Raw genomic sequence first — 15,639 nt, forward strand, 5'->3', positions numbered from 1 at the left:
GATTTTAACCTAGGGTTGCCAACCCTGGTTGGATGAATTCCTGGAAGTTTCATTACATGACCTCCTGCCTCCATCCAGTGCAATTTTGCAGTACCCACATGGGGAGCATATTTAAAAAAAAATTTTTAAAAAATTCGTTCATGGGATCTGGGCGTCGCTGGCGAGGCCAGCATTTATTGCCCATCCCTAATTGCCCTCGAGAAGGTGGTGGTGAGCCGCCTTCTTGAACCGCTGCAGTCCGTGTGGTGACGGTTCTCCCACAGTGCTGTTAGGTAGGGAGTTCCAGGATTTTGACCCAGCGACAGTGAAGGAACGGTGATATATTTCCAAGTCGGGATGGTGTGTGACTTGGAGGGGAACGTGCAGGTGGTGTTGTTCCCATGTGCCTGATGCTCTTGTCCTTCTAGGTGGTAGAGGTCGCGGGTTTGGGAGGTGCTGTCGAAGAAGCCTTGGCGATTTGCTGCAGTGCATCCTGTGGATGGTACACACTGCAGCCACAGTGCGCCAGTGGTGAAGGGAATGAATGTTTAGGGTGGTGGATGGGGTGCCAATCAAGCGGGCTGCTTTATCTTGGATGGTGTCGAGCTTTTTGAGTGTTGTTGGAGCTGCACTCATCCAAGCAAGTGGAGAGTATTCTATCACACTTCTGACTTGTGCCTTGTAAATGGTGGAAAGACTTTGGGGAGTCAGGAGGTGAGTCACTCGCCGCAGAATACCCAGCCTCTGACCTGCTCTTGTAGCCACAGTATTTATATGGCTGGTCCAGTTAAGTTTCTGGTCAATGGTGACCCCCAGGATGTTGATGGTGGGGGATTCGGCGATGGTAATGCCGTTGAATGTCAAGGGAAGATGGTTGGACTCTCTCTTGTTGGAGATGCTCATTGCCTGGCACTTATCTGGCGCGAATGTTACTTGCCACTTATGAGCCCAAGCCTGGATGTTGTCCAGGTCTTGCTGCATGCGGGCACGGACTGCTTCATTAGTTATTTTCCATTGATCTTTTAAGCATTTATTTCACATTGTGGCATATTTTCACATGGCAATAATCAAGTATGCTCAAAACAGTGAGTGTGGAACAAAACATAATTTTATAGGAACAGTAAGAACCAGATTGTATAGCTTTTGGAAAGCTGTATGAATGTTGCTTTCTTGAAACAGATGATAAAATACCATGCAGTGATCCAGATTATGGCACAACAAATTATGGTGAAACCGCAGAAATCCCCTGCGATGGGCAGACAGGAACCATGAGGAGAAAATGTGGAAGAAATGGAAAGTATGAAGCGGAATTAAATTTCTGTATATCACCTGCAATCAACAATATTCTTCTACAGGTATGGATTGTAAGAGTAGAATCCACAGTAGGCGCTGTTCTTATTCAAATGTAAAACTTGCTCATACCAAATTCTTCACTGCATTATTTTAACGCAGGTGTTAGCTGGTTTAAAACAATTGTGCTAATGATCACAATTTATAAATATTTCATAGTGTCATAGTAGGTACAGCACAGGAGGAGGCCATTCGTCTCATCGTGCCTTTGCCGGCTTTTCAAAAGAGTTATTCATTTAGTCCCATTCCCCTGCTCTTTCCCCATAGCCCTGTCAATTTTTTCCCTTCAAGTATTTATCCAATTCCCTTTTGAAAGTTATTATTGAATCTGCTTCCACCACTCTTTCAGGCAGTGCATTCCAGATCATTACAACTCACTGCATAAAAAATGTTTCCTTATGTTGCCTCTGGCTCTTTTACCGATCACCTTAAATCTGCGTCCTCTGGATACCGACCCTTCTACAACTGGAAACAGTTTCTCCTTGTTTACCGATTATAATTTTGAACACCTCTATCAAATCTCCCCTCAATCTTCTCTGTTCTAAGGAGAACAACTCCAGCTTCTCCAGTCTCTCCACATAACTGAAGTCCATCATCCCTGGTACCGTTCCAGTAAATCTCTTCTACACCCTTTCTAAGGCCTTGACATCCTTCCTAAAGTGTGGTGCCCAGAATTGAACACAGTTCTCCAGCTGAGGTCTAACCAATGTTTTATAGAGATTTAGCATAACTTCCTTGCTTTTGTACTCTATGCCTCTAGTAAGAAAGCCCAGGATCCGATATACTTTTTTAACAGCCTTCTCAACTTGTCCTGCCACATTCAAAGATTTGTGTATGTGCACCCCAAGGTCTCTCCGTTCCTGCACCACCTTTAAAATTGTACCATTTAGTTTATAATGCCCCTCCTCGTTTTTCTTACAAAAATGCATCACTTCACACTTCTCTGCGTTAAATTCCATCTGCCATGTGTCTGCCCATTTCACCAGTCTGTCCATGTCCTCCTGAAGTCTGTTACTATCCTTCACATTGTTTACTAAATTTCCAAGTTTCGTGTCATCTGAAACTTTGAAATTATACCCTGTATACCCAAGTCCAGGTCATTAATATATATCAAAAAGAGCAGTGGTCCTAATACTGACCCCTGGGAAACACCACTGTATACTTCCCTCCAGTCTGAAAAACAACCTTTCACCACTACTCTCTGCTTTCTGTCCCATAGCCAATTTTGTATCCACACTGCCACTGTCCCTTTAATCCCATGGGCTTTAATTTTGCTAACAAGTCTATTATGTGCTATTTTATCAAATGCCTTTTGAAAGTCTATATACACAACATCAACCGCACTATCCTCATCAACCCTCTCTATTACATCATCAAATAATTCAATCAAGTTAGTCAAACATGATTTTCCTTTAACAAATCCGTGCTGACTTTCATTTATTAGCCCATACTTTTCCAAGTGCCAATTAATTTTGTCCCGGATTATTGTCTCTAAAAGTTTCCCCATCACCGACGTTAGGCTGAATGGTCTGTAATTGTCGCGTTTATTTGTTGGACCTGAAGATACAAAAATGATGAGGTCACATGGACACTGACGTTAAAGTGGTTAATATCTAACATCCAGGCTTGACTAGTGATGGGTAACATTCGTCCCACCTAACTGTTAGACAATGATCACCTTCAAAACAAAAGTCCAACCACATCCCCCTGATCTTCAACAGCAGTACAATCATTAAAATCCTCGGGATTACCATTAATCTGAAGTTTAACTGAACCAGCCAAATCACCATTGTGGCTTCAAGATCAGGGCAGTGGCTGGGCACCTCCTGAGCCCTCAAAGCCTCTCAAAGCATCTGCAAGGCACAAGTCAGGACTGTGATGGAATACTCACCACCGTACAGTCATAATTGTACTCATGAAACTCGACAGCATCTGGCACAAAAGCAGTTTGCTTGATCGGCAGACCTGCCACTGACTTCAGTATCCCCTCCACCACTGCTGCACTGTGGCTGCAGTATGTACTATCTACAAGATGCACTACAGTGAATAAAAGAGGCTGGCCAGAGCGGACATGGGAGAATAAAAGAGGAAGGCGAACCTGAGCTGCAAAATCAAAAAAAAAAATTTTTTATAAAGTCAAAAAAGGACGTAACAGATGAGTGCTGAGGGTAAGTCAGTGTAAGTGTTTAGTTTATTGATAAGTGTTTTTAGTGGTTATTGTGTTTAATGGTTAGTGTCTTTAGTGGTCGTTAGTATTTTTCATGGTTGGTCTGTTAGTGTTAGTTAAAAAGCCTTAAAGCTAAACAGTTAAAAAGAGCAGAAATCAAAATAGTTAAACAAACCCAGCGAAATATCTCAAAAGGTGACGTGACAGTTAGCACAGAGTGGGGAGCGGCAGAACCTGAGGAAATTAAACTAAGTGTTTAATACACCTACACACTCTACCTTTAACTATAAACTATAAATAAATAGTTAAATAAATAAATATTCAGAATAATTAAATACTAATTAATTTAAAATCAAGCGAAATTCTATCGACTAAATATAATCTAGGCCTTAAGTGTGTCTATTAGTTCTAGAATTAAATTAATACTAACAAATAAATAAATTTTTAAAATGCTAGAACTGGCCGTGCAGGTTGTGTGTCGGGACTGTGGTCTGTGGGAACTTGTGAACAGTGAGACTGTCCCGAATTGCCACATTTGCAGGAAATGTCTCTGCTTTGAGTCACTCCAACTCAGAATCCTTGAGCTGGAGTGCAAGTTAGAATCGCTCCGACACATAGCTCAGTAGGTTAAGGGGAACCAAGGGGAGATAGGGAATGAGGTCCCACAGACACTGGTCCTGTCCAACTGGTACAATGTACTTTCTACCTGTGAGGATAAGGATGTAGGCTGCGGGGTGGACAGCCGGAATGCTAACCATGGCACCGTGGAGCAGGAGACAGTTCGGGCAGGGGGTGAGGGCAGGAGCAGAATAGAAATGTTGTAGTCATAGGGGATTCTATAATTCGTGGGATATATAGAGTCCTCTGCAGTTGCGACCGAGAGTCTAGGAGGGTATGTTGCCTACTTGGTGCATGGGTAAAGGATGTATCAGAGCAACTCGAAAGGAACTTGGAAAGGGAGGGGGAAGATCCAGTTGTCATGGTCCATGTTGGGACCAATGACATAGGGAAGAAAAGGGAGGAGGTCATGCTAAGAGAATATCAGAAGTCAGGAACTAAATTAAAAAGCAGGACCTCACGGGTGCTAATCTTGGGATTACTACCCGAGCCACATGCTAATTGGCATAGGAATAGACAGATCAGGAAGGTGAATGTATGGCTGAAAGGGTGGTGTGGGAAGGAGGGTTTCATTTCATGGGACACTGGCACCAGTACTGGGACAGGAAGGAGCAGTACCATTAGGATGTGCTCCACCTCAACCAGGGTGGGACTAGTGTCCGAGCGGAAAGAGTAAAATGGGGTGTCAATAAGACTTTAAACTAGTAAGATAGGGGGGTGGGAACTGGGGAAGATAACATAAGTCTGAAGAAAAAAGAAATAGGAAATGAGTGTAAAGGTCAGACCAAGTTAAGGAATCAGGTTAACATAAACGTAGCCAGGGAACAAACATAGTTATAGAACATGAGTACAAAATAACTGTTAAAGACAAAGGGAGGAGAACAATTAATGAAAACAAATTAAATTGCCTATATAGCAATGTGCACAGCATCCAAAAAAAACGGGGGAACTGGAGGCAATAATCAATAGCGAGGAGCCAGATGTGGTAGGGATAACTGAAACATGGTTACATAAGGAACAGGACTGGCAATTAAATATTGCAGGATATGATGTATTTAGAAAGGATGGGGAAGGAAGAAGGGGGGTGGGGTAACTGCACTAATTAGAGACACCATAATGGCAATAGAAAAAAGGGACATAAGTAACATTAAAATAGAAACAGAATCCATATTGATTGAGACAGAGGATAAGAAGGGATTGATCACATTAATAGATATATTCTACAGACCACCTAATAGTGGAAGGGAAGTGGAGGAAGAAATATATAGACAAATCTATGAAATGAGTAAAAAACATTGAATAATAATCGTGGGTGTTATCAACTACCCCCAAGTAAACGGGCAAAAAGAGGTAGGGAAAGGCAAAAGGGAAATGGAGTTTTTACAGTGAGTATGACCATCCGGATTCTTTCCCCTCAGTCTGGTTCAGTAATAACTGAAGTCGAATACATTTTAAAGTTCAGCACAACTTTAATAGCAGGGTTCTTAGTCTGCAGCATTGATTTGGACTCCTGATAGAGTCCCTCTATGCTGGCAGAGCAAGAACAAAAACATACAGAAATCCACACGTTTTTATACAAATCAATAGGGTTGGAACATACTTAACGAGGGTCAACACCAATCATAAGTCGGGCATAGGTTGCCATGCGAGGTTACATTATTTCCGGCCAATCATAGATCGTCCATGTGCTGATCATGTTGCTGTTAGACATCAAAGGGAATACTTCCTCACCTTCCAACTTAGAATGTTCTTCCCTGTTCCTTATCTCCCAACCGGGAATGTCTTTCAACTTTGGCTAAGCTCGTTACCTATATTGATCTGCCATAAACATGGAGACATTCAGACCAGTCCTTGACTCACATCAAAGACCTATCATTGATAAGACAATGCAGGCCTGCTGACTAAGCAAACATATGGCCCAGCAGGAGGGCCAGGCCACTTGTATCAATCTCAGTTACTAATTAACCCTTTCTAACCATTTTGCATTCTGCTTCTTTGCCACATAGGCATCTTAATATTTTACTAAAAACTGACCACGTAGGGATTCTCATTTCCCCCCTTTTATCATTTTATGATAACCAATTATTACGGTGCTCACTGGTTCTGCAGGTTCTGCAGTGCAGCAACATTTAAGTAAGCAATAAACTATAAGAATTATAACAATGAATATGACTAGCCCTTGAACTAGAGAAGTCCCAATAGAACACAGACATGTTTCATCAATACGCCTTTGTACTCTTATCTGTTCTCAGGAACAGACTCCTTCTAAACATCTCTCAAGTAAGCTGCGAATGTCCTTGGTCAGCTAAACCTATTCATGTTAGTTTGAAAAGGCTAACATAGTCAAATATCCTATGGTGCTTTATATTTTGTTTCCAGCCTAACTAGACTGAATGGTACCTTTCAGACCATTTTACACCTGTGAATTGGTGCCCTCCCCATTATATCCCTTAATCCAAATTCTCCCTACAATATCCCGTTAGATGCTGTACCTCATCTTAACCAGGTTCCCTTCGTGTTGGCCACCAGTCCGGGTGGAAGAGAGGCAGAGCATCTGATAATCCTATCAAACTATAATTGTCTTCCCTTTTACATGCACCTTACCCCAGCGGGTGCTACTCCCAGTACCATTAAGATGTTTTCTTAGTTGAAACCACAGAGACAATGGGGACATTCTCACCCAGGCTCTGTTTTACTATCTTTGCCAAACCCTTCATCCTCTGCTTACATTTATTACATGCAATGAAAATCAAGAAGCACATTACAACAAACTGCACTACAACTAATACATATGAAATTAATCTAATCCAAGGATGGATCTGTATATTCAGTCCAAAATTCCAGAGGTCATTTCACCAGGTGGTGACTTTAATTTGGTCAATGTCATGCTTAATGTTGTTATTGTCCTGTTGTAGGTTATAATAAACCTTCTGGGAGAGGCGTATCTCCATTCGCAATGCTTCCAAGTATTTAGGCAACAGGGGTGTCAGATACCCAAATGTGTCCTGATATTCTTTGAAGTCCTTTCTGACATTCTCAGAAACTTGTAAGGTGGTGAGGTTATGCCGGTGTATCTCTACCAGTTCCTCGTGTCCAATCCGAACCAGGACTTCAGAAATGGAGTAGAATTCTGGACTTAAAATATCACAAGTTAGATTGGCATATTTAAACGTTTTCAAATTAGTTGTAACACAGTATTCGCCCTCTCCGGCATATGCCACTTAAGTGGGTTTTAGATCCGCCTCTAGGGCCTCCATGGTACAGTTAATATCCCGATTGGTACCGGTATTATTAAACCCACACTGTGCTTCTAGGCTGTGTCCAACACTATGTGGACACACAGTGACAGCATGTCTAGTAACACAGCCCTTTAATTTTGTTCCAGCCAATCAGCTTAAATCTACGTCCTCTAGTTCTTGAACCCTCTGCTAGGGGAAACAGGTACTTCCTGTCTACTTTATCTGGGCCCCTCATAATCTTGTAATTTTGTATCCATCGTGCGGATATCTTCTAAATATTGTTTCTCCCAATTTTATTGTTAACTGATGGGAACCTAACCCTGAATTTTGGAAATCCAAATTACTGTGTCCCTCTTTACTTTAATTTCAGTCCTTTTGATTGATACCAGTGTTTCCTGACTGTTTCATTAATTAGTTGGTTTCTCTATGGACCATGTGTCAGTGCCTTGTTTAAAAGGATTTCTCACTCGCCTGGACCACATTAACCATTTTCCTGTTGTGCTGTTGTCAAGTAACTGAGCCTGTCTGAGACTCATTCTTCACTGTATCTTCTTCATGTATCTCCGCATACTAGCAGCATCTCATAGGAATGAGCTTAGTGTTCTTGGATATTAACTTTCTGCTGGCCAGTCTCTTCTTCCTCATGGTATTTCCGAACATTTTCCATGGCACACATCATATGACCTGTAGGATTCAGTCCTGTAAAAGCAACTGGTTTGTTTAAAGAGTGGTTGCAATAGCTCACCAGGCCATAGGCCTTTGTAATCATGTTCTTCATCCTGATCTCCGTTTCAGATGATGGCAACATACATTTGTATCTTTTATGTCCACTGTAGCCACTCTTAGGTTTTCAGGTTATCTTATCAAAAAGATCAGGGGTGTCTAGAGTGCTTATCTCCCCCTGCATGGTCCCGATGTCAGGGTAGTGGCCAGGCTATTGAGTGTAGTTTTCTCATTATTCATTATAGGCAAGGACACAAATATCTCCACGAGAAAGCTATCAATTTACTATTCTCAACTACACTTTCCTGACTTCCACTAGATTGTATATTTATGCCAGATTGATTTTTTTATCATGCCCAATTCAATGACTTTAGAGAAATTCCCATATCTCCCCACCTCGAGCATTCTGTCTCGGAAGACAACAAATAGGTTAAAACAAAACAAATCAAAATGTTTTCAAAAGAGGAGAATCAGGTTGATATCACCACGCTGTGACATTTGGTATCTGCTGATGTCTGCAGCTAAAGTCTTAAATCTTTAACACCACTGGATCGTTTCCTGCACCAAATTTCTCCAGCAAAGGTTGCACCGTAACTTTGTAACTACTCTTGGTAATCCTGCACCATCAACACTCACGTGGTCCCAAAAAAAACCAGGGTCACCTGTTTTAAAAGAAACACAGAAAATCCATTGCGGCTCTTCTTGAGAGCCCAAGTGATTAATTTGTCAAATCTTCATTTATTATTTATTTATCCAAAGGAATAATCCCTATACCCAAAACAAATTTAGAAAACAAAACAGGAGAGAGAAATAGCCTAGTTCCACTCTTGCTCTCTCTCTGAAGCACGCAGCCTGTCTGAAATAAACACGGTCTCTCCCACATACAGATGTACGCAGGGCTGCAGACTGGAATTTCTAACTCCAAGTCCTAATCTCTGTGTTTTCAAGATGTAACCACATTAAGCAGATATCATTAGCAGCCGCCTGCTAAGATACGTTATATTCCTCTTTTATTAATTTATTAATGGTTTGGGCATGTGTTTCTAGCACTGTAGCTATCCTTTGCAAATATATGGTCAGCATTTGATCCTCAGACAATTCCTTATCTGTATTTTCAGTTATCTTTTAATATATCTTTAATGCGAGACCCTAAATCTCTGACCTTTTGATCTAATGTTGTCAAATCAATGGTGTTAACAACTGAGGCAAAGGCAGTTGCTATATCACTTATCACAGATCTTTACGTCTCCATATTTGCCTATCTCTTTTTACGATGTCCACCTCCATTCCATGTCGCTCTTTGTTTTAACACTTGAGTTAGGAGGTGTTGATCTAATTGTTGAGTTTTCTTAGCAGTCTCAATGCGAGTTATATAATTTGTCAACAATTTTACAACACCAAGTTATAGTCCAGCAATTTTATTTTAAATTCACAAGCTTTCGGAGATTTTCTCCTGAGGAAGGAGAAAATCTCCGAAAGCTTGTGAATTTAAAATAAAATTGCTGGACTATAACTTGGTGTTGTAAAATTGTTTACAATTGTCAACCCCAGTCCATCACCGGCATCTCCACATCATATAATTTGTCAGGGAAGGTCTCCCCTCTTTGGTCAGATCTTGTATTCTACTATTAATTTCAAATAAAATTGAATAGCCCCAGAACTTGTCAAAACTTCCTTATCATACTGTGGCAGGGTAAAACTGCTAGGCGTTTAGTACCCTGTGTCAGTACATAGCTCAAGTAATGGACTTCCAATTGTCTAACCTATGCTTCCTTTTCATATGATTTGTTTTACATTCCTTTCTTATCAATTTTTCACAGTAGCGTGAAAACTTATATCTCAGTCAATTGTAGCCTTTGGCATTTCCGAGTAATTGGGACAATTTTACTAATACAACCTATACCAATTATTACCTCATGTTCACCTGTGTAATGGTTAGCCTCAGACAGTTCTCAACCGACTGGGTCATTTCTATCTGTTTGAACTGGTCTTGGCATGACAGTCTGGCTTCTTGGGATGGAAGGGGTTAATATTAACTTGCTCTTGTGGTAGGAGTAACTTGATCCTTCTCCCTTTTGAGATTAAGTTCCCACCTTCAAAATTTCACTTCACACAGGTTTGACTGATTTTTTTACTTCTCACATTTGTGGATTGCTTTATACTATATTTTTGCACACTATTTTTTCACATACTTTTAGTGGATGTGATTATAATCAACGCTCCGAGCTGTTCCAGCTTTCCGACTTTTCCTATCACAATGATCCTAATAGTTTTTTAATGTATCCCGTTAATTTTTAACCTCTTTTTAAACCACAGCCAATCACAAAATAAACATTCGAAATGCCAATTTTTTGAAGATCCCATGTCTGGAATTTAACATGCCCACACTTTATAAGAACCAGAATTTAATAGGTCACTTAACCTCAATAACTCCAATTTTAATTCAGCAGTATCAGAATTAAACACACGACAAGACAGATACATTACACAAAGGAAGAAAACACGTAAGACACAGTAAGAAGGGGGTGTGGCCCACAACACCGACAAAAAAAACACTGATCAAGACAGGCTTTTTAAAGGGACAGTACACTTAAACAACAAAACCTTTCTTTTTCGGGTCTCTGTCTTTTAAACATTTGTCTAGTCACTTAATTCTATCCATATTTTTTTACAGTACTGTCTCCATAAAGCAATTAGTTCTTTGGCTGAGGTACCTCTGTTATTTTTCCAAATTAATTCCTGAGCCTTTTTTTCGGCATCTAAGTTTTATAAATAGTTCCTGTTTATATCCAATCACCAGGAACTTAAACCCTGACTACCCTCAGTGATATTAACCACTGACCTACCGCTTACAAGTTATTCCCTCAGTGATATTCGACCACTGACCTCTTCCTGCTATTTCTGTGTATTCGCCAGACTGACCTGAATCTTGTAAGGACACCACACGAGTGTTAGCGATTGGACGATTCGTCGTCAGACTGACGGATTGGAGGAAAACCGACATAGTAAATTAAGACTACTTACATCGGGGCGCCATTTCCTTCCTCCGTGTCTGAGACAATCCGCCTCTTACTCCGCGAACTCTCGGTGAACGACCGTTAAGATCCCACCGCTGCCACCAAATGACCATCCGGATTCTTTCCCCTCAGTCTGGTTCAGTAATAACTGAAGTCGAATACATTTTAAAGTTCAGCACAACTTTAATAGCAGGGTTCTTAGTCTGCAGCATTGATTTGGACTCCTGATAGAGTCCCTCTATGCTGGCAGAGCAAGAACAAAAACATACAGAAATCCACACGTTTTTATACAAATCAATAGGGTTGGAACATACTTAACGAGGGTCAACACCAATCATAAGTCGGGCATAGGTTGCCATGCGAGGTTACATTATTTCCGGCCAATCATAGATCGTCCATGTGCTGATCATGTTGCTGTTAGACATCAAAGGGAATACTTCCTCACCTTCCAACTTAGAATGTTCTTCCCTGTTCCTTATCTCCCAACCGGGAATGTCTTTCAACTTTGGCTAAGCTCGTTACCTATATTGATCTGCCATAAACATGGAGACATTCAGACCAGTCCTTGACTCACATCAAAGACCTATCATTGATAAGACAATGCAGGCCTGCTAACTAAGCAAACATATGGCCCGGCAGGAGGGCCAGGCCACTTGTATCAATCTCAGTTACTAATTAACCCTTTCTAACCATTTTGCATTCTGCTTCTTTGCCACATAGGCATCTTAATATTTTACTAAAAACTGACCACGTAGGGATTCTCAAGTACATGACTCCTTTTTACCCAGTAAGTCAGAAGCCCAACAAGAGAGGAATCACTGCTGGATCTAGTAATAGGAAATGAACCAGAACAGATAAAAGAAGTAAGCATAGGGGAACATCTAGACAATAGCGATCATAACATAATAACGTTTAAAATAATGAATGAGAAAGACATAAGTAAGACAAAGATCAAAATAATAGATTGGAAAAAAGCTAATTTTGAGGGGATGAGAATGGAACTAGGGCAGGTAAATTGGAGTAAAAATTTGACAAAGAGAAAGAACAGCAGTGGGAAATATTTAAAACGGTGATCAATAGAGTTCAGGATAAATATATTCCTCTAAAAATCAAGAACAAACTAGCCAACAATGAAAGACCATGGATGAATAAAGAGATAAGGGTAAAATTGAAACTAAAGAAAAATGCATACTCTCTGAATATAAACAATAAAGGAGAGGATGACAAATGGGAATAGGGAAAGGTTAAAAAAGAAGTCAAAGAAACAATTAGGAAGGCAAAGAGGAAATTACAAGGTTAAATTATCAAGGAATATAGAAAGAAACAGTAAGGTATTCTACAGACACATAAATAAAAAAAGAAAAATCAGAACAAGGATAGGGCTACTAACGGATGAACAAGATAAACTCACAGGTAATGACAGCGAAATGGCAGAAATATTGAATATTGAAACTTTGCCTCCGTATTTACCAAGGAGACTAACAAGGGGGGCAGAACATTAGAAGAAGAGGTCAAAAAATATTTTAAAATATTAAAGAATCAAGGGGGGGAGATAATTGATAAACTAATCAAACTTAGGGAGGATAAAACCCTTTGTCCGGATGGATTGCATTTGCGAATATTAATAAGGAGGAGATAGCAAAGGCACTTTTACATATGTATAAAAATTCAGTAGAAAAGGGAATAGTGCCAGAGGACTAGCAAGCAGCTAATGTTATTCCTCTATTTAAAAAGGGAGATAGAATGAGTCGAGGGAACTATAGACTAGTTAGCTTATCGTCGGTGGTAGGAAAGATAATGGAATCTTTACTCAAAGATGTAATGGAAAGACATCTAGAGAATGAAAATATAATAAAGAATAGTCAGCACTGATTTCAGAAGGGAATGTCATGTATGACCAACCTTATTGAATTCTTTGAAGAAGAAACAGAAAGAATATACAAGGTTAATGCAGTGGATGTAATATATTTGGATTTTCAAAAGGCCTTCGATAAGGTACCACATTGCAGACTCATGGCTAAGGTCAGAGCATGAGGAGTCAGGGGACAAGTAGCAGAATGGATAGCAAGCTGGCTACAAAACAGAAAACAGAGAGTAGGGGTTAAGGGTAGCTACTGGCAAAAAGTGGAAAGTGGTGTTTCACAGGGATCGGTGCTGGGACCACTGTTGTTCATAATTTACATGAACGATTTGGATTCGGGAATCGGAAGTGCAATTTCAAAATTTGCGGACGACACCAAATTGAGGTTGTAATTAATACAAAGGAAGAATGCATCAAAATGCAAGAGGACATTAATGAACTTGCATGTAATTGGTAAATGAATTTCAATACAGATAAGTGTGAGGTGGTGCATTTTGTTAGGAGGAATAAGGAGGCCACGTGCTCCTTGGATAATAAGAAACGGGATAGAAGAGCAAAGGGATTTTGGGGTACAGATACACAAATCACTAAAAGTATCGTCGCAGGTTAATAAGGCCATAAAAAAGGCAAATCATCACTGGGGTTCATTTCTAGAGGGATAGAATTGAAAAGCAAAGAAGTTATATTACACTTGTATAGAACCTTGGTTAGACCACATTTGGAATATTGTGCACAGTTCTGGTCTCCATATTATAGAAAGGATACAGAGACGTTGGAGAGGGTGCAAAAAATATTCATAAGGATGATAGCAGAACTGAGAGGATATCCTTATAAGCAAAGGCTGAACAGACTAGGATCTTTTCCCTGGAAAAGAGAAGGATGAGGGCTGACCTGATAGACCTGATAGAGGCTGACCTGAAGATAATGACAGGGTTTGATAGGATAGAAATAAAGATTATCGGGGTTAAATTGGTTAACCCCCAATACCGGGCGTGGGTATCGCGATCTGCGATTAACCCATGCCCAGTGCTTCCTGCATAGGCAGGATGAGACATTCGACCAGCCTGAGGTCTGACCTGACAGCAGCGTTAATTCAAGGAAATGTGCACTTTCCACCAGCAAGGGGAGCCCCAATCTCTTAAAGGGAGGATGTCTCTTAAACGAAAGGTAGCCGGTACCTATTATTTGCTAATAATAACAGTCTGCTGTTTGGAGTCTGAACGGAGATCAGACATCGCACACGTAAAACACAGATGCAGGTCCCATCCCTATGTTTACAAACTGATGAGTTATGTTAAAACATTGAATAAAGGTTGCACACTACTAAATCCCACATCCTCCAATCTGCATGCCAGACCTAACCAATCTGCTGATCTGAGTTTGTACCAGGCCAGTGAGATTGCATGCACCAAGGTTCTCTGCAGATGCACTAGTGGCCTTGGTGCAAGAGGTGGACAGAAGGTGGGACATCCTATATCCGTGGGGTGCGGGAAGGGCAAGAGGCCCACCAGACGTATGCCCAAAAGGTAATGGGAGGCAGCGGGGGATGAAGTCAATGCCAGGCGCACAGCACCATGAACATGGATGCAATGCAGGAAGAAGTTCAATGCTTTGACATGAGTGGTCAAGGTGAACGAGGTCAACTGTCAAGTGGCGTCTCCTACCAACTGCACCACTAGCAGCATCCACTGCTCCACGCACTACACCCCCATCACCCACCTACCAACAAACTTTTTCCATCAGTACTCAACTCTGACAATCAGATGCTTCCTCTCACCCTTACATATTGGGCTCAATTTTGAAATAGTGGTGGGTTGGCAGCGGGGGGGAGTGAAGATGCGCGTGGCAAACCCGAATAAACAAACCTTACCATTTCCGACGCGATCGCATCATAATTGATGGCGATTAACGTGCTCTCTGGATTTCGCGCCCGGCAGCCAGCCTGATTGACAGACTGGCCGCTGTCAGGAACTGCAACGCGAGGGTGGGGGGTGGTGGAGAAAGAGAGCGAGTGAGATGTCATCCGGCTCTGGAACGGAAGATCGGGGAGGGGGGGGAACAGTGGAAGATCGGGGATGGGGGGGAGAGGGGAAGATTGGGGGGGAGAGGGGAAGATCGGGGGGTGGAGGGGGAAGATCGGGGGGAGAGGGGAAGATCAGGGGGTGGAGGGGGAAGATTGGGGGTGAGAGGGGAAGATCGGGGGGGGAAGAGGGGAAGATCGGAGGGCTGAAGAAGGGGAGTTTGGGGGGACATTGGAGGGGGTGAAGAAGGGGAGATCGGGGGGACATCGGGGGGAGGTGAAGAGGGGGAGATCGGGGGGACATCGGTGGGAGGTGAAGAGGGGAAGATCGGGGGGACATCGGGGGGAGGTGAAGAGGGGGAGATCGTAGAGGGAGACATCAGACATCAGAACAGGGTGGAAAGGTAGGTTGATTTTGTGTTTTAACTTTGTGCAATGGTTTTTTATGTAATTTATTTTGTTTCTTTTTGCCTGATCCGGCCCTTCATGTCTGGTTTCACCAGGCGTGAATCAGAAGTGGTGGGAAAGCCACCCAGGTAATTAAAAATCATTCTAACCATGTAATCTGTCACAAGTAAAGTGCCTTAAGTACCTCAAAGAGGTACATTTAGCTCTTTAACTATCATCCTGCCGGCTTTAATTGTCTCCGGGACTTCTGGATTTAG

General features: G+C 41.6%; 1 protein-coding gene across 1 annotated transcript in view; it reads left to right on the plus strand.

Annotated features, from left to right (window-relative positions):
• The window catches only part of LOC137321401 (adhesion G protein-coupled receptor F4-like), a 118,566-nt gene that overhangs the window by 69,852 nt on the left and 33,075 nt on the right, over positions 1-15,639 (plus strand). The window contains exon 9 of the mRNA XM_067983789.1: positions 1,131-1,334. Within this exon, the coding sequence (XP_067839890.1) occupies positions 1,131-1,334 (204 nt within the window). The remainder of the gene's footprint in view (positions 1-1,130; positions 1,335-15,639) is intronic.

The sequence above is a fragment of the Heptranchias perlo genome, chromosome 5, assembly GCF_035084215.1.
Source record: "Heptranchias perlo isolate sHepPer1 chromosome 5, sHepPer1.hap1, whole genome shotgun sequence".
In the NCBI taxonomy this organism is placed as follows: domain Eukaryota; kingdom Metazoa; phylum Chordata; class Chondrichthyes; order Hexanchiformes; family Hexanchidae; genus Heptranchias; species Heptranchias perlo.